This window comes from Mauremys mutica, chromosome 18 (genome assembly GCF_020497125.1).
Source record: "Mauremys mutica isolate MM-2020 ecotype Southern chromosome 18, ASM2049712v1, whole genome shotgun sequence".
Classification (NCBI taxonomy): Eukaryota; Metazoa; Chordata; order Testudines; family Geoemydidae; genus Mauremys; species Mauremys mutica.
The window spans coordinates 12,436,673-12,455,126 of NC_059089.1; the positions used below are offsets into that span (position 1 = coordinate 12,436,673).

General features: G+C 45.4%; 1 protein-coding gene across 6 annotated transcripts in view; it reads right to left on the reverse strand.

The window, feature by feature from the left end:
• The window catches only part of TNC (tenascin C), a 94,228-nt gene that overhangs the window by 51,101 nt on the left and 24,673 nt on the right, over positions 1–18,454 (reverse strand). For all 6 annotated transcript variants that reach the window (XM_044992980.1, XM_044992978.1, XM_044992977.1 and 3 more), the window contains exons 2-6: positions 8,558–9,150; positions 5,149–6,648; positions 2,869–3,132; positions 946–1,061; positions 399–555 (exon numbers count right to left, since the gene is read on the reverse strand). In XM_044992980.1, the coding sequence (XP_044848915.1) occupies positions 399–555; positions 946–1,061; positions 2,869–3,132; positions 5,149–6,648; positions 8,558–9,020 (2,500 nt within the window). In that variant the 5' untranslated portion in view covers positions 9,021–9,150. The remainder of the gene's footprint in view (positions 1–398; positions 556–945; positions 1,062–2,868; positions 3,133–5,148; positions 6,649–8,557; positions 9,151–18,454) is intronic.

The following is an 18,454-nucleotide window of genomic DNA, read 5'->3' on the forward strand; positions in this document are numbered from 1 at the left end:
CAGATGGAAAGTGTTGTGTTACGCAGGAAGGGAAAGGATGTATACTGAGCCAGTCCTGCACTGGCACAGCAAGTATAAGCAGAAGTCCAAGCAGGTTCTCCAGCTGCACCGGGAATCCTGATGGTGCCAAGTAGTTTCCATGTGGTGTGTTAAGGATGTGGAGTCTGTTTCACTTTGTTGCACTCTCTGAACAGGAATAAAGTGTATGCTGGCCCACTGCCAGCTAGAAGAATCATGCCTTTCCTCCCCAGACAGGTAACCCAGGCATTCCTTGTGTCAGCTACTTCAGCTCTTCCCGGCTATGTGTTTTCAAAAGGGGAAACTTTTGAAAGTGTGGCTTGGTTTGCCTCCTGTTTAGCATCTCCACAGAATGCAACAAATAACAGATTAGTACTTACTTGTGGTAAACACTCTAAACAGCCCAGGTCCTCTGGTTTTGTTTTTCACTACATGCAGGGATACGTTATACTGTTGTCCTGGGGCCAGACCTGGCTGCATATATGATGTGTCTGGTCTCTTCAAACTGTTGGTTATGTCCCCATTATCTTCCTTTTTCTGTAACGCACAAGGCACTTGGTTAAAATTAAAGTTGGACTAACTGTTTTTTATTCCTCCAAACTCTAACATTTCCTGAAGACAAATTGATTTTAATGAAGTTTTTGATGGGAAGGTTTCTGAGGTCCACAAAGGGTCTCTCCGGTCATTTCCAGAGAGACCACATCGAATCCAAAACAAACCTTTTGGAACAATTCCATTTTGTGAAAACATGGGAAAAGTTTGGTTTTCATTCCAATGAGGAACAAAAAACAAATTTTAAAACCCTCAGAAGTTATTGTGAAATAAAATGGGCATTCTCTGGCCAGCTCTAGTTCGAATGCAGCATAAAAGGAGCCCAACGCCCTGCACTTGTACATGGCGGTGTCACAGGATGAGCTTTTTCCTTACCATATTTCGGAAGACGAGCTCCCAGCCATCAAATGAAATGTTCAGAGGATCCCACTCCACCTGCACAGATGTCTCCTTGATGGATTTGAATTTCAGGCCTTCAGGAGCAGGCAGATCTATGAGGAGAAACAGCAAGAGGGTAGCTGCATGGGTCATAGTGTCCCCACAGATCAGAGAACTAGGTATTCACAAACAAGTACCATGGTGAAAATCACTGGGGATGTTTTGAGATACTGCAAAATGCTTAAATAGTACAGTGATGGGTGCTATAGAAAAAACTGGATTAGATAGATAGATAGATAGATAGGCAGGCAGGCAGGCAGGCAATTAGTACAAAGAACAAACACATGGTGGACAGATATTAAAGGTGGGTTCTGTAGACAGATGGACGACTTTTTTTCTGTCCCAAAAGATGCCAGAGTTAATTTGGTACCCACCAAACTACAGGAAAATCTATCCACCATCCTGACTCCTCTCTCCCACCTCTCCAGCCGCCGTTATGTAAAGCTATAGCAAGACTAAAAATGCTGTCAAGAATCTTCCTTGCCTTTTGCAAAGAAGGGGGATTCATATTCCAACGTCCCTACGTTTTTCTTTTTTAGCACTTTTTAATCATCCTTGATTTCCAGACCCCCCCCAAAAGAAAATGTCCGCCACAGCCACACATATGTTGATGCCTTTTAAGAGACATGCATAGCCATGTACTTGCCAATTTAGCAGTTCTGTGGTACACTGCAGCAATACATGTTAATGCAGAGGATCAGACTTTAGCCCCTTCTACTTACAGGCAGGGCCGCCCAGGGCGGGGGGGGGGATAAGTGGGGCAATTTGCCCCAGGCCCCGGGCCCTGCAGGGTCCCCCACGAGAAGGATCATTCACTCGCTTTGGGGGCCCTGGAAAACTCTTGCAGGGCCCGGGCCCCCGGAGCTTCTTTGGAAGGACCCCCCATCACCGAATTACCACCGAAACAGGACCCGCCGCCGAAGTGCTGGGTCTTCGGCGGTAATTCGGCGGCTGGGGGTCCCCGCAGCGGGTCTTCGGGGCACTTTGGCGGCGGGTCCCGGAGCGGAAGGACCCCCCGCCGCCGAAGACCCCAGGCCCCCTGAATCCTCTGGGCGGCCCTGCTTACAGGTGGTAGTTCCCTTCCTTAGAACCTTTCCAAGCACAGTAATTAGCACGTTCATGCAGTAAATCATCAAATATATTATATATACCCACAATGCCTCTGCTTTCTCAAGAGGGCCAACTGGAAATAGATGAGCATGTTTTGGTGACAAGATTGAAACATGAGGATAACGAAGAGTGACCGCACTTGTTTAATCTGGCTTTGATCGTGCACGTTACTCTTAAAAATAAAGAATAATATTCTACAGCAGCAGCTTATAACAGTGTTGTTATAGGGCTAAAGGGCCATTGGTTTAGAATAGTATGGTATGGCATGCCTTACAAGAGGCTGAACCTTGTAGTAGTGAAAGACATTGAGATCTTATAATGAAAGGTGAGATAGATGTGCAATGAAAGTGATTTGTACTTGGAAGCATTGAAAATCTGATCACAAATGCTTTTACATGAATGCAAGAAAACAATTTTACAGGCGGAGTCCCAAAGCCTTAAACTGTAGCCTGTCATGACAGAAGACAGCGTTTTGGTTTACAGGAACCCAGTGATATTCAATGGAAGGCCTCATGCAGAGCAGGAAAGCTCCAGTACTGTAATCCTATCGTTTTGAAGGCATACCATTGCAAGAAGAGATTGGAAAAGAAAACTGAGGAGACTCTGGCTTGGTCCAGACTTTAAGAGGAATACAACAGAGAAAGAACAATAAAAAAGAAAAGTCCCAAAGAAAGAAAAGAGACAAGTAAATGCGTATTATGGAGCAGAGAGATGGTCAAATATAGAGATTTATGTTTATTTTAAACTCACAGGTTGCCACCCTGGCACTGATTGGAATACTCTTCTTGTTCTTTAGGATGGCAAACACACGGATAAAGTATTCCACGCCAGGCTCCAGTTCACGGATGGTAGCAGATGTCTCGTTTCCAGGCACCCTGAACTGCAGTTCTAGGCCACCAACACTGGTAGGGACATAGGTGATGAGATACTCATTGACTAGATTCTCATTCTTCCATTCCAGATTGACAGTCTTATCTGTCACGTCTGTCACTGTCAAGTCACTTGGAGGGGACACTGTCGAGGGAAAATAAATCAATGGAGACATTAAGACAGTGGGCCAATTTCTGCCCTTACACCTGTATGCAACCACTCTTCATAGTACTACACGCCCTCATCTAATGGCTGATGCACAGAGGTTTATAAGGCCACCAGAGGTGCCTGTTAGGGGCCTTAATGATTTATCTCAAGTGCTAATAGTCCATGAGTTTACTGCTGAAGATCCTGAGTTCAAATCCTACTGTCAGCTTGGGAGAGGCCAGCTATCTGGAATGACTCCAACAATTTCAGTGGGATTATTCCAGATTTTCATGGGTGGGAGATCAAAATATGACTCAGGATTTTTCTGCTGGGAGGAAACTGGAGGAGATAAAGAATTGGAAATGTCACCATAGGGACAGCAAAAGAAACACAGCAGGGTTTTGTAGCCCAAGAGTTACAACTCCTATAGGAGTGACTGCACATTGTCTTAAGGGCTATGGCTTGTGCTAACAGCAAATGACAAAAATCCCAGTACTGACTCATCTTTGCTGACCAGCAAGTCAGAGGGGGGATGGGAGCCAAGACTGCCCATTCCACAGGTTGATTTACTCCCAAGGAGCAGTCAACCAGCTGAGCTCCTTGGTCTCTCCTTGCATGGTGCCACAGCGAGGCATGCACTCTGTTCTGTACACCTGAAAGAGTTGCTATGCTGCAGATGCAAACCCCCACTTCCCAGTTCAGTATGAACAGGAGGGGTCATACATAGAAAACGCATCTTTAATCTGCAACCTGGCCATCAGAAATATACAGAATTCAGACTGTCATCCTGTGAAGTCTTTAGCCTACACTCCAGTATGCCTGGAGGGCCGTAAGTCTTATTTTCAAGTCAAAGCTCACGCTACACTTTAAAAAGCTACTTCCCTAGGCAAATCCAGCTGACTCCCTAGTTCTAGGACTCTTTACCTTCCCCACGGCTGAGCAGATGTATTTTAGATACAACCAGTACAGAAGAACACAACAGAAGAAGTGTCATGGGAAAGTAAAAGTGCAGGAGGCCATATTGTCAGCTACTTGTAAATCACTGCATAGCCACTGGTTTCAGAGTAGCAAAAAGAACAGGAGGACTTGTGGCACCTTAGAGACTAACAAATTTATTTGAGCATAAGCTTTCGTGGGCTACAGCCCACTTCATCGGATGCATAGACTGGAACATATAGTAAGAAATATATATATATACAGAGAACACGAAAAGGTGGAAGTAGCCATACCAACTCTAAGAGGCTAAAGAATTAAGATGAGGTATTATCTGCAGGAGAAAAAAAAATTGTAGTGATAATCAAGATGGCCCATTTTAGACCGTTGACAAGAAGGTGTGAGGATATTTAACATGGGGAAATGAATAGAGACTGGGAGTGGCTGGGTCATTACACATATTGAATCTATTTCCCCATGTTAAGTATCCTTACACCTTCTTATGGGCCATCTTGATTATCACTACAAATGTTTTTTTTTCCTCCTGCGGATAATACCTCATCTTAATTAATTAGCCTCAGTTGATATGGCTACTTCCACCTTTTCATGTTCTCTGTATGTATGTATATTTCTTACTATATGTTCCATTCTATGCATCCGATGAAGTGGGCTGTAGCCCACGAGAGCTTATGCTCAGATAAATTTGTTAATCTCTAAGGTGCCAGAAGTCCTCCTGTTCTTTTTGCATATCCACTGAAGTCCATGGAAATTGTACAGATTTATACCAGGTGAGACACATAGCTATAGTGTTAGCCTTGCCAGCCTCTTGGCCATCGAGTGGTAACTATTAGACCCAAGAACAGTAGAGATGACAAGAATTCTGGTCGCACTCACCTTGACCAAACGCTGCCTTAACCCCACTGACTTCACTGGGGTTGTTCCTGATTTACACCATCATAAACAAGATCCAAATCAGACCCCAGCTTTATTAAAACAAAACCTTAAATCTCCATTGGCTGATGGATAAACAGAGGGTAATTTAAGGGTGGTTGGCTGGCTCAGACTGACATTAAAACCTACCATTGGAGCAGTCACCCCCTTCGTATCCATCATCACAAATGCATTGCCCATCAACGCAGCGGCCCATGTCGTTGCAGTTGTTGGGGCAGGATCGCTCACTGCAGTCCACTCCTCCAAAGCCCTCTTCGCACAGGCACTGTCCGTTGATGCAGCGACCCCGGTTGTTGCAGTCACTGGGGCACCGCTGTTGGCTACAGTCCATCTCCGTGAACCCATTGTCACACTCGCACAGCCCGTTGACACAGAGCCCCCGGTTGTTGCAGTCATTGGGGCACCTCAGCTCAGCACAGTCCTCCCCCATGTACCCCTCGTCGCACACACACTGCCCATTGATGCAGCGCCCGTGCGCATTACAGTTGTTGGGGCACCTCAGCTCTCCGCAGTCCTCGCCCACAAAGCCCTCTTCACACACACACTGCCCGTTGACGCAGCGCCCCCGGTTGTTACAGTCATTGAGGCACCTCAGCTCCCCACAGTCCTCACCGATGAAGCCCTCGTTGCACACGCACTGCCTGTTGACGCAACGCCCACGGTTGTGACAATCATTGGGGCACTTCAGCTGGCTGCAGTCCTCCCCCATGAAGCCCTCGTCACACTCGCACCGCCCATTGACGCAGCGGCCCCGGTTGCTACAGTCGCCAGGACACCGCAACTCACTGCAGTCTTCGCCCATGAAGCCCTCCTGGCACACACACTGCCCGTTGACGCAGCGGCCCTGCTTGTTACAATCTTTGGGGCACTTCACTTGGCCACAGACGGCACCAGCAAAGCCCTCGTTGCACACGCACTTCCCATTGACGCAGCGCCCCCGCTTGTTGCAGTCCTTGGGGCACCGCCGCTCGCTACAGTCGTCGCCCACAAAACCCTCATTACAGATGCAGAGCCCATTAGCGCAGCGGCCGTTGTTGTTGCAGTTGTTGGGGCAGGTCAGCTCCCCGCAGTCTTCCCCGGTGAAGCCCTCTTCACAGTAGCAGGTCCCGTTGACACAGCGGCCACGGTCGTAGCAGTCATTGGGGCAGATAAGCTCGCCACAGTCTTCACCCGTGTAGCCTTCGTTGCACACACACTCTTTCTCCACGCAGCGCCCACGGTTATTGCAGTTGTTCAGGCAGAGCGGCTCACTGCAGTCCTCGCCAGTGAAGCCTTCGTCGCACACACACCGCCCGTTCACACACTTTCCATGCTCGCTGCATGCCACCGGGCAACGCTCTTCACTGCAGTCCTCCCCGGTGTACTCCTCGAAGCACAAACAGACACCATTGATGCATTTGCCTTGGTCACTGCAGTCATTGGGGCAGGTGAGCTGGCTGCAGTCCTCCCCAGTGAAGCCCTCATCACAGATACATTTGCCATTGACACAACGGCCTTTGTTGTTGCAATTGTTCAGGCATTCTGGTTCTGAGCAGTTGGGGCCTTTCCAGCCAGGTTCACAAATGCAACCACAGTGCTCACCGCTGTAGTTCCCTCGTCCGCTGCAATACGGCGTGGTGTCCACTTGACCTGTATCAGTGAATCAGAAAACTCATTATACCTAAGGAGTTGTGTGTGACAGAAGTTAGGCACACAAGATTGCTACTAAGAGCACGCTGGTACCACTTATACGGGATAGGTCAGGGTTACGAACTTTTATAATCTTGTATAAAATGGCAGAGGTCATCATCCACTGAACCCAGGGACAACTGTTACCTCTTCTCTTTAAAAAATGTTAATGGTGTTTGAAGTGGGATGGTGCCAATGTGGCTAGTGAGCCTGGATTCGTGGCCTGCTCACACAAATATCACCTAGTGATTAAGGGTTGGGTGAATCTCAAAAAATTTGGCTTGGATAAATATCCACAAGTTTTTTGTAAGATTACACACTTCAGGTTTGGGTTGTGCCACGTATACTCTGAAAATGGCTTCTCACACTTCATTCCGCTGCCCTGACAGCCCCGACCAAACCCAACAAGAGCAGAAATATGATAATGGTAAGAACATTTTTAAAAAGACTAAAATTTCTATAATAACCAGTGATGACAGGAGCTTCAGTTTTGGGCCCCCAACTGAAGACACCTGAATGGGGCTTGCTTTTCAGTGTGGTTGCTCAGCATTTTCTGAAGATCAGGTCTCTTCAAGAGCCAAAATACATCCCTGTTTCCCTTGTAAATTTGAATTCACTGACAACTCTTTAATTCACACTAACAACAGGGAAGAGCTGCTGCCAATTACCACATTTTGTGGATTAGCAGGTCTGTCCCTTTCATTGGTTTTGTCTGCCCTTCCCAAAGACCCAGACGCAATGTCTGATGGAATTTTCCTGACACTCCCATTATACACCATACGCTGACCCCAAAGTAGGGCACCGTATATGATGATGTAGTGTGCATAAATAAGAATCTTTAGAAGGGCTGGAGGTCAAGGTTCTACTTTAACTGTCTGTCTTTGCTCTTCTGTGTGACCCATCCTCTTAACATCAATAAAATAAAAACTTTCTTACATCCGTTTGTTCCCCTTGACCCTGGCCTATAGTCTATTGTGAGCTGTATTTTCATTGGCCTTTACTAGAGAACAGTTGGAAGCAAGACTGAAGAGAGCTTCCATTTTCATTGCTACATCGACACCCTATTCTAGTGGACTAAGCATGGGACTGGGAGCCAGGAATTCCTGAGTTTCAATCTCGGCTCCGGCAATGTATTATTTATTATTAATCATGTTTATTACGGTCATCCCTAATGGCCAGCCAAGAATGGGGACCCCTGGGTGTGCTGCCTTGTGAATATAAAGTCTCGGTGCCTCATTTACCCCATCTGTAACATGGGGATAAGGTGGAGTGGGGAGGCAGGGAAGAGGAATTTGAATCTGGGCAGCACTTTGAAGTTGCAAGGCATGACCTGTTGATGGATTTCCGGCCAGGCCAGTGGATAATACTTTCCATCATTGCAAAATGATAAATCATAATAATATAGGGCCTGATTTTCAGCTGCTGTTATAAAGCAGAGCTGTGTTGAAAGCACAGATGCACAAAGGTACTTTGGCACCTAAGCCCCAGTTTTGGCTGCGCTGTGATCCACAAAACTCCCACCGAACCTTATTCCAGACACCTACGTTTTCAGGATAAGAGCTCCCAAGGTGGCCACGTTTCAGCCCCCGGCCTCACATGCTGCCGCCTCCCTCTAGGCACGTGGCTGCCTATCTGCAGCCTAAGCCCCAAAGGGACTAATGAACAACAGTTGTCTGGCTATGGCCTGTGGATAATCCAAGTCTTGCAAATGTATCTTAACATTTCACAAGCTGGTCAAAAATATTTCCAATTTTGATGGCACTTCAGAATTGATGGGGTTCATTTTCCCCTGTTTTTCAACAAGCACTAATATGTATTTGCAGCCAAGACCCAGACCCTGCTATGCAGCAGCTTCTCCCATCCGTCTTACCTTCTGCTGTTAGGCTGCTGGGGCAGCAGCCAGCGCTGCTGGAGCACTGCTCTCGTAGAGAGGATACCAGCCCCTCCAGCTCCTCCAGTCTGCTCAGCAGATCCTTGATGTCAGGAGCAGCCGCACAGCCACAAGCCCGGCGGGGGATGTTGATGCGGTGTGTGAAGACAATCTGGTTCCCCTCATTCACCGTGTGCTCCTGGTAGGTCTTGCTTGGCTCAACCTGGGACTTCAAGTCTGTGTCCTCATTAGCTGAGTCCAAGTCCACGGAGCAGAGGGAGCCCATGGGTACGTTAATGTTGTAGACGTGGTTAAAGACCACAGACTGGTTATCCTCTGGCAAGGTCACGTTTAACCCAGTCTCCCGCTTCTGCCGGATAATTCTCTTGATGAGCCCACCGTTGACATGCTGGTATAGCAAAGCTATGATGGCACAGGTCAAAACCTGCATGGGAAGCCCCATGGTGATATTCGGCTCTTTTGGGACACTGTTGGTTCCTCAATGCCGTTTTGCTTTCACAGTCCGGAGAAGAATTTGGAGAGCCAGCTCAAACGAAAAAGGATTTCTCTTCTCTTCCTGATGTACTTTCACCCTATAACAACAATGAAAGTTGCCCAGAATGAGTTACCGCTGGACCTCCCAATTAAAGATCCACGATACCGAAAGTGCGGTGGCCTCAAAGAGTTCAGGAGCACCACTGCTGACATCGAGAGCCAGTCACCTTCAAGTCACTGAGCTTGCATTTAAACACCACCACAATCCATCCCCTTCCATCCAAGACCCCGGTGCACTTGCGAATGAGTCCCCATTTTACAAGTGACCATGCTGAGACACAGAGAGTTTAAGTGATTCACAGGCCAAGAATGGAACCCAAAACTGCTGAGTCCCATACTGGACAAAAATTCTAGCCGCCGGTGCACACGTGTAAATTCCATTGCTGACAATGGGCACTGTGCATGTGCACCTGAGGTAAGAATCTGGCCCCCTGAAAGGAGTATTGTGAGCAGTAGGTTTGGGGGCTATTACTGAAGGATACTCAGTTTTTAAAAGGGTAAGAAGCAGAACTAGTCAAAACACAAAAATCAAGATGATTTCCTTTAAAAAACAAATGGAAATTCTACATTTTGATGTCATTCTAGTAAGAAACTAACAATCCCTCCCTCCTCTCACCCAGCCACCAAGTGGTCTCAGCCTAAAAAGCATCAGGCCACTGGAGACCTAAATCACGTGTCATCCAGCATGTCACAGCCACTAAGCCAATTTCAACCATTTCCCTTTATATATAACTGACTTGGGGAGCGGGGGGTGGAAAGGGGATCAATGTCAAGACGTATTGTGCGTCTTATATAGACCCCCCCCAAAGGAATTTGCTTACGGCAGTGAAGTAAATGTGTACTCAGAAGAAGAGTCAAGCTTATGGACTTTGATATCTTCTTCACAGCCACACTGGTTTACATTTGCTAAGGATCGAACCCATCGTATGTACTGGGAGAAACAGATATTAGTTCAAGTGTAGCAGGTATATTGCACTGTGTTGAGCTACATCCATCTTTCAGAAGGGTAGGACACCAGCCAGGTGTGCTGGGGAGTAAGGATGGTAATGGGAAGAAGAAAAGAAAGAAAGAAAGAAAGAAAACAAAACCCCTTTGATACACCTGAGCCCTTCAAGAGAAAGCGAAAGCTTCACATTGACACAGGTGTGAACAGGTCTTTTCAGCAACAGGTGACTCCTTTCACCAGGCACCATTTTCCAATGTTTGATCTTTCATCAGCTAGCCATAAAGTACCTACTTTTAGCCACGGCCACCTGGCTGGACTAGAACAGCCCTTCCTGCATGTCATTCTTTTTTAATTCACATCTCACCCCACGCCCCCCGAATTTCAAGTGGTCTGAACTGGAGAGCAGATAAAAAAATAACTGCCCTGCAATCTTCTTCCATTCAGAATTAGCCCTTCTTCTGTCAGGCCAACATATTCAAAGAGCCTGCAAAGCAGGCTACACAATCACTCCCTAATAAATACCTTAATTTTTGTGTTGCTTTCTATTGTTAAAATAAAAGTTTTGTTAAATGGATAGATCAGTGGTTGGCCCGTGACTGGATGTGGCCTCTTTTTCTTTGTGTTGGTAACTGCCCAAACAGCAATAAAGACTCTGATACCCAAGGTTCTGATGGCAATAGAGATCAGCTGGGTAATCAGCTTTCATGGCCCTTTGCCTCCCATAAAGTGTAGATATCAATTTTGTTTCCCCCATGCAATTCCAGCCACTTTTATAACAGGAGAACAAGAACACCCCAGCCCCCTTTATCCAGGTCCATTTTTTGCATAGTCAAAGCAGAGCTCCCAAAGAGTGTGTTTTATATCTTTTTTAATTAGGAAATAAATCAGAACCACACGAGGTGCAACCACATCTCATTCTCTGTCTATCATTCTCCAGCACTTTCCCTGTTTATTCAAAAGTGTTTGAACCCAGCTTCTGTGCTGGAAAAAGTCACCAGGTAAATAATAATAGAGGTGGTCCTGAGCCAGACACTCCCAATGGTTGGTGAAGTTCAGATGAGATCTGCATCTCAATTTGTGACCTAGGCCCATCCATAAATGGGGCTCTTAGTCATGCAAGTATCCCTAGTACTTAAAAACAGGCTTACTTCATGCCCGTACTTGAATTCCAGTGAAGTCAGGATTTAAGTAGGTGCTTAAGCCCTTTCCTGACTTACACTTGAGGATCTCAAAGTGTCTTACAAACGATGAAGCTGAGATCCCAGGTACGCTATGTATTTTACTTCAAGACCTTGATTGTCTCCAAGCTATCTGTAGGTGTTTAGTGCTTCTTGGGAGAAGTCTATGTCAGATGTTAGCCATGTCTGCACAGTGTATAAGCAAAATTACTGTCCACATTGACAACAAGATACTGACGGACAAAAACCTAGCTACATTTAGGAACTGGCTGGTGAAAGGATCAACAACAGAGTGAAGGCTGGGATATAGAAAGTGGACTTAGGCATGTTGATCTACAACCTTTCCTGATGTCTTCTGACTAACCTTCAGCTCACTAGAATGAAGATGACATTATAGGGATACAATATTGACCTGTGTGTGTTGGTCATTAGTTTGGAACATGCATAGGGGAAGTAGGTGGACATAAGTAACTGGGTTATTAAGCTTGCAGTGATTAGAGCTAAAATCCAGCCTTTAGTATAACTACTCCCACAAGGCCTCAAACTAATATAACAGGCCCCTAATCACAGAAAATAACCCAGTTCCTTATGTTCCTCTACTTGCTCCCATGCATGTTCCAAACTAGTAAACAATAGTCACCAGTCAATATTATACTCCTATAATGTCATCCTAATTCTAGCAAGCTTAAGATTAGTCAGAAGACATCAGGAAAGTGAGACATCCAGCTCCTAACAGATTTCAAAAGGTTTGAGCACCTAAATCCCTTAGGCCTCTTGCAAAATCCCAGCCTAAAGGAATATGGATTCAGACCAATGCCCAAGGGATATGGCTCTGTGACAGTATTAATTGTGTCTTTGGAATGTGGCTGGAAACTGTAAAACCTGTTTCCTTAGTGGGCCACTGTCACTCCACCGTTGAAGAGTCACAAGATCATATATAGATTTATTAGAGGTGTATCTGACCCAATCAATTAAGCCTCCCTGCTGGAGGATGACACTGGAAGACTTCATCCCTACCGACATCTTTTTTACATTCTTCGGGGGTGGTCTGGAAGAAGCACTTCACTCTGCCTGAATTGTGGTTGCTGTGCTTTGAAACAGAGCGCAGGATTCCAGTGTATCCCGGCTGATTCAGATCAGGTGTTTCTTGTCTGATCTGACAAGGATCAGGCTCGGGGAGCTGAGTTCCCCACTTGGATCTGAGATCTTTCCTAATCTACCAGACAACTTCCATACACTACTTCATAAATTATCTATTTTTTTGGCTGAAACAACAAAGGCAACACTCCTCCCTGCAACTCCCATCCTTCAAGCATGTTTACGCAACAGTACGGGCCATTAGTGACCACCCATGAGCAGACGTTTAAAAAGGGAGAGATGTAAAGCCATGGCAACCTGCAGCATTTGGTCTTTGTTTGCTTCCATCAATCCCCGCTCTGTGATGTTTCTTGGATGCTGACTTGCATAGCAACAAAGGTTACAGGCATATAATCCAATGTAGATATCTCTTAAATATTCTCCCACAGACCTCAAGGATTGAGATATTTGAATGTACAGCAGGTTATAAAGCTTGCAAGAGTTGGCAAAAGAGGGTCCAGATGCAACAGCCCTTATTCACTAAATGCTCAATCCTGCTCTAATGGCGACAAAAAACAAACAAACTCGACAATGATTAGGTAACTGGTGGGTTGATCCCACTGTTTCTTTATGCTCCCTCATCTGTCTTTCTGTCTCCACTTACTGTCTCCACTTAGGTAGGTCTACACGAGCTACACAAGGTGTGACTGCAGTGTAGCCATACTTTGAATCTTATGAGTACAGGTTGGCAATCAAGCCTTTGATCAATAACCTCTAGCAGAACCACCTGTCAGAAATATTCTAAGTGTATTATTTTTGTCACTAGTTATCTTAGCTATAGACACAGTACAACTGGAAAAAAAACAAAACCAACCAGGAATGCAGTTTGCATTTTTACATGTTTTTTTATTAAAGACAATAATTAGGCTTCTTAGCTAACATGTAATGAAATAGGACAAACATTTTGTTTCTGATTGGGAAAATAATCCCATCTGGACTGCAGGGTTATTTTTCTTTTCCCTTCTTTCCATTCTTCACTAGTCCGTGTACTTTGCTGCAGACTTCATCCAGCTAACATATAGTAGAATCATGAAAAATAGCCACCACGATACAAAATGCATTCTAGGCACAATTCTCTTTTGTGGTCTACGCTGCGGGCCAGACTAATGCCCAGTCTACACTTGTTCTGCATACAGAAATCCCATTGATGCAACTGAGGGTTTCTGCAGGGAACAAATGTGACGTGTAAGGACCAGGATTTGGGCCTAAAGCAATTGGTGGGGAAGGGAGAAAGGGAAGAAAAAATTATGGCATAGGAAATAAAAGGCAGAATATTTTATAACCAGACCATCTTCTTAGAGACGTGCTCTTTAGGGTTAGGTATGAATAAACCTGAGCCAGTATTTCAGCCTTTGGTTAGGATGGATATACCAGTTTAGAGATCTTGGAATAGCTTGACAAACAGGCACCAGCTTATAGCACCCAGCCTGAGTCAAAGACTAATGTCAGATAAACACACACTGGGCCTGATTCTCCTCTGACACTATGTTACTCCACTGACTTCAGTGCTCAATCCAGCCCATTGCTTGTGAAGCTGACAACACTGCTTAACTGATCAAAGCCATTCTCTTTACTTCATACTGAGTCAGATTTTCCTGGCCTGGGGTCAAATTTCCAAAAGCACCTAAGTGACTTAGAGACTAATTCTCATTGACTTGAATTCCTAAGCTGAAGGAGCTTTGGAAAATGTTACTCCTAATGCCCATGACCGGCAACTAAGCCACCACGATTGAGGATGCAGGAGTTGTTAAAACACAATCCTCTATTTCAGAGGCTCTCTACTGGTAGGCTGAAGATATTGCATAAAGATTTAACAATAGAGTTGCCGTGGCAGCAGCATTGTACAGAAGACGGTAGAGAGTCACTGCAGACCGTTTTGTTTTTCAAGGAAGGCATAAGATTAAGTGCTACAGTAACCGGACCCAAAAGTTACAACAGCCTAAGCTGTAGCCTCAACATCACACTGTTAGAACCTTGGACATATGCTTAAGGAATTAAGTGAATTGCAGCCAGGCATTCAGAAAACAGAGCAGAGGCCATGGCCAGAGTCCTGGTTTTTAACTTAGGCAGAGGGAACGCTAAAGCCACTATTAACATGCCACTGGACCAGCTGAGGCAATGAAGCACTGCAAAGGCAGCAGAGTTAACCTCTGGTGGAGGATGAAGAAGCCTGCCTCAGTTTCAAACTAACCCTTCTGGCTGACTCAGAATTTCTATTGATAGGGTTCAGAAGGAAATAAGTACACATCCCATGAAAGAATGACTTGCTGACATTTGATGATTATGAGAAAAGAAATGGGGAAAATTCCTAAAGAAACACTCCATCAAATATTGATCACCATCAATGAATAATAAATAATAAATAATAATAATAATAATATACGATGGAAAGGAGATGGACTCTCCATAATACCAAGAAAAATAGCACTTTTCTTTTACATAGCAGTACCTTACCTCTGAGAATTTCAAAGCATCGTATTTTTGGGGGTGTTTCAAGCTGAAGTTTTTTCACTTTTTTTAACATAGAAAATCTATTTTTTTTAAGTGAAAATGGAAAACCATATTTACAGTGATTGCAGAACCCAGGAGTCCTGACTCCCAGTGGTTGCTAAGGGAAGACAATCTATTAATATTTTCCAAAAAAGAAATTTGTTGGAAGCTACCAGGTGTGAGGAGAAATGTATGGTGTCCTAGCTTATAATTCTAGAATATCTTTCAGTTCATTTTGTAAATTCAGAAGGAGTGGCAGGACCATCAGATGATGTCTGGACACGTGGTGATATAAGTATGCAAACAACCACATTGTGTGGTTTTAATCAAGGCAGATTGCGGTGGTGAGGCACTGCAGGTGGTAATAAATGTCTCTGCAGCACCTGCACTGAAGGCAAAACCTGAGATGATTTCTTTAGACACCTGCCACATGTCATAATATGGAAATTAAATTCACAGATGTGCACACACACAGTTAGACCCAGGCAGACACTTTCACTATCCCGAGAGGATGGGAACAAATAGTGTCAACGTATTTTATATTTTGCACGTTTTGTTAAAATCTAGAGTGAAAATCTACGGCTAGATCCTCAGCTGGCACAGAGCTGGTTACACATATTCTGTGGCACCCACTGGCACAGGAAGCATAAAATGGTGCACTTTGTACTCTGCTAACCACTGACTGCACAGCAGCCCTCTGAGGGTTATCAGGACTCAGGGCTTCTCAAACATGCACCAGGGGCTAATTTGGCCCCCAGTGACCCCAAGGATTGGGGTGCACCGAAAAGGGCAGCTGTCCATGTTTTGTGGTGTCCTTGTCTCTCTGTCTCTTTCCACCAAACAGGCACAGAAGCCTCATACGAGGAATTGCCCTGCTCTGGGATATTTTCCCTTTGGGGACTTGAGGAAACGGTAAAGCTCAGGCACTTTCTAATGTGGGGCGAGTGACCTCATTCCCAAGGATTAGCACTGAAAAGTGCCTGCCAGGGTGGATTTTCACAAGGAAGAGCTTCAAAAGCCTCAACCCATCTAAAGGAAATCTGCTAATACCACCACTGTGCCAGGGCCCTTGACCTTGCATCATCTTCTCGAGCACAGCTGGGCCAGGGAGTAGAGGGCATTGAAACGTTTTAAAGAAAGTAAGATGCTGTGGGGATTGAGGCTTTTGAAGCAGCCGGGCAACAAGTGAACGGTTCTGAGCTAATCACATCTCCTCACTGCTGCTGTACGTTCGAGCCTAGAAAAATGCTGTCTCTTTCCACCAGAGATGCCAAAGGGCCCAAGAACCCAGTGAGACACTCTCAGTGCAAAACAGACTCAATGAAATCACTCCAGGGAGCTGAAATGATCATTCGTTACAACAGCCCTTGTCTGCCTCTATGCTGCAGCCTCCCAAGAGCGCGGTGTGTGTGTGTGTGTGGGGGGGGGACACATCAATGCAAAATCATTGCATCTTTTCCTTTGGCTGCCATCTGATTTGTTCTCAAGGGGAAGGGTTTTAGGAAGGATGACTCAAGCCACTTCAGAAAGTCTTAGTGAGTTATGGACCGTAAGGATGTAGTGAAATTGTGCGCAGTCATGTTTTCCACATAGCTCAGCCCTCAGCAGCTCCCAATGTTCTCACTGGGAATCCCTGGCTGCTGAGTTATTTAGAATATCCAGTAATTAGTCCTTCTACCTTATGGAAGACCCTTACACTGGGTTGAATCTCCAGAGTCCAGACAGGAAACAGGGAAAGCAACAGTGTGAGAGAGAGAGAAATAGTGATTCCCTCACTCACAAAGTTCTATCTGTCTATATATTGATAGGTCAGTGATGTTACACCCCACATTCTTCATAGAAATATGGTTATGATATGAATATGGCTTAACTAAGATACATTTTACAACTGTGTGTGTATTTGGGGGAGACACACAAGACAATGGGCCATCACGGCCTTGATGAGCCATTAGGAGGGAACAATACAGAACAAGGAGTAATGGTCTCAAGTTGCAGTGGGGGAGGTTTAGGTTGGATATTAGGAAAAACTTTTTCACTAGGAGGGTGGTGAAGCATTGGAATGGGTTCCCTAGGGAGGTGGTGGAATCTCCTTCCTTAGAGGTTTTTAAGGTCAGGCCTGAGGAAGCCCTGGCTGGGATGATTTAGTTGGGAATTGGTCCTGCTTTGAGCAGGGGGTTGGACTAGATACCTCCTGAGGTCCCTTCCAACCCTGATATTCTATGATTCTATGAATACAATTGTGAAGATACTAATCTCTCTCCTTCATCAGAGCCATCCTGGGGCACAGCTGTGACACTACCAGGTCAGGTGGTCCTGTCACCTGATACAAAATACCATCTTGGACACTGCTCGTACTTTTCCTCTGTAGGGGGATGGGGATCAAACAAAGGATTCCCGCCTTAGGTAAATCCTTTTAAGGGCAGGGGAGAGGGTTAATAGGAACTCTCCTCCATTGCCTACCCAAGAATAAGGACTGCTGAAAGAACCTGACTGGACAAAGGAACTAGCCTGAAGGGAAAGGCAGGGGTGAATCCAGACGGAGACAGAGGTCCAGTCTGTAAGAAAAAAAAAATAACTGGAACTCTAAGCTACTGAAACTCTGCAACTTACCTAAAATAACATTTAGGGTAAGAAATTACTTCTTGAAACCAGTCTCTTTAAGATCTTAAGCTTAGTATGTGTGTTTTGTTTTATTTACTCCGTAATCTGCTTTGTTCTGTTTGCTATCCCTTATAATTACTTAAAATCTGCCTTTTATAGGTAATAAATTTGTTTTGTTTATTATCAAACTCAGTTTGTGCAATTTCCAATGGGGGGGGGGGGAGGAAGAAGTTGTGCATATCTCTCTTCACATTGAGGGAGATGGCAAATTTTTATGAGCTTGCGCTGTGCAGAGCTTTGTATACAGTGCAAGACAGTATTATTTTGGGTTTATTCCCCAAAAGGGGTGTGACTGTGAGTGCTGGGTGAGTCCTCACCCACAGAGCTGACTTCAGTCTGTGTCTGCAGCTGGGTGTGGCCCTGTGTGTGTGTGTGTGTGCGCGCTGCAAGAGGCTGGAGAGCCTAATTCAGCAAAACCGGGAGAGGGAATCCAGTCTGGTGGAGCAGGAGGGGCTCTGTGAAACCCCAGTACATCAGGTAGCACCTTAAAGGTGGGCAACTCATCACAAGGTCCCATCAATGGCTATTAGCCAGGATGGGCAGGGATGGTGGCCCTAGTCTCTGTCTGCCAGAAGCTGGGAATGGGCGACGGGGGATGGATCACCTGATGATTACCTGTTCTGTTTATTCCCTCTGAAGCACCTGACATTGATCACTGTTGGAAAACAGGATACTGGGCTAGATGAACCTTTGGTCTGACCCAGTATGGCTGTTCTTATGTTCTTCACCTATATTTAACCCAGGGTAGTTCTTTGTTCTCCGTACAGCAACTGGACCACACAAAAAGGTTCGGTTTTCCACTGCCTACAACCTAATGGGCCTAGTTCTTTAGATCAAGCAAGATAGACTCATGCTTTGAATCTAGACAGTTTGAGTTCTATCTCTGTGGACATCATCATCAAGTAACTCTCTTGGGGTTTTCTATAGCAC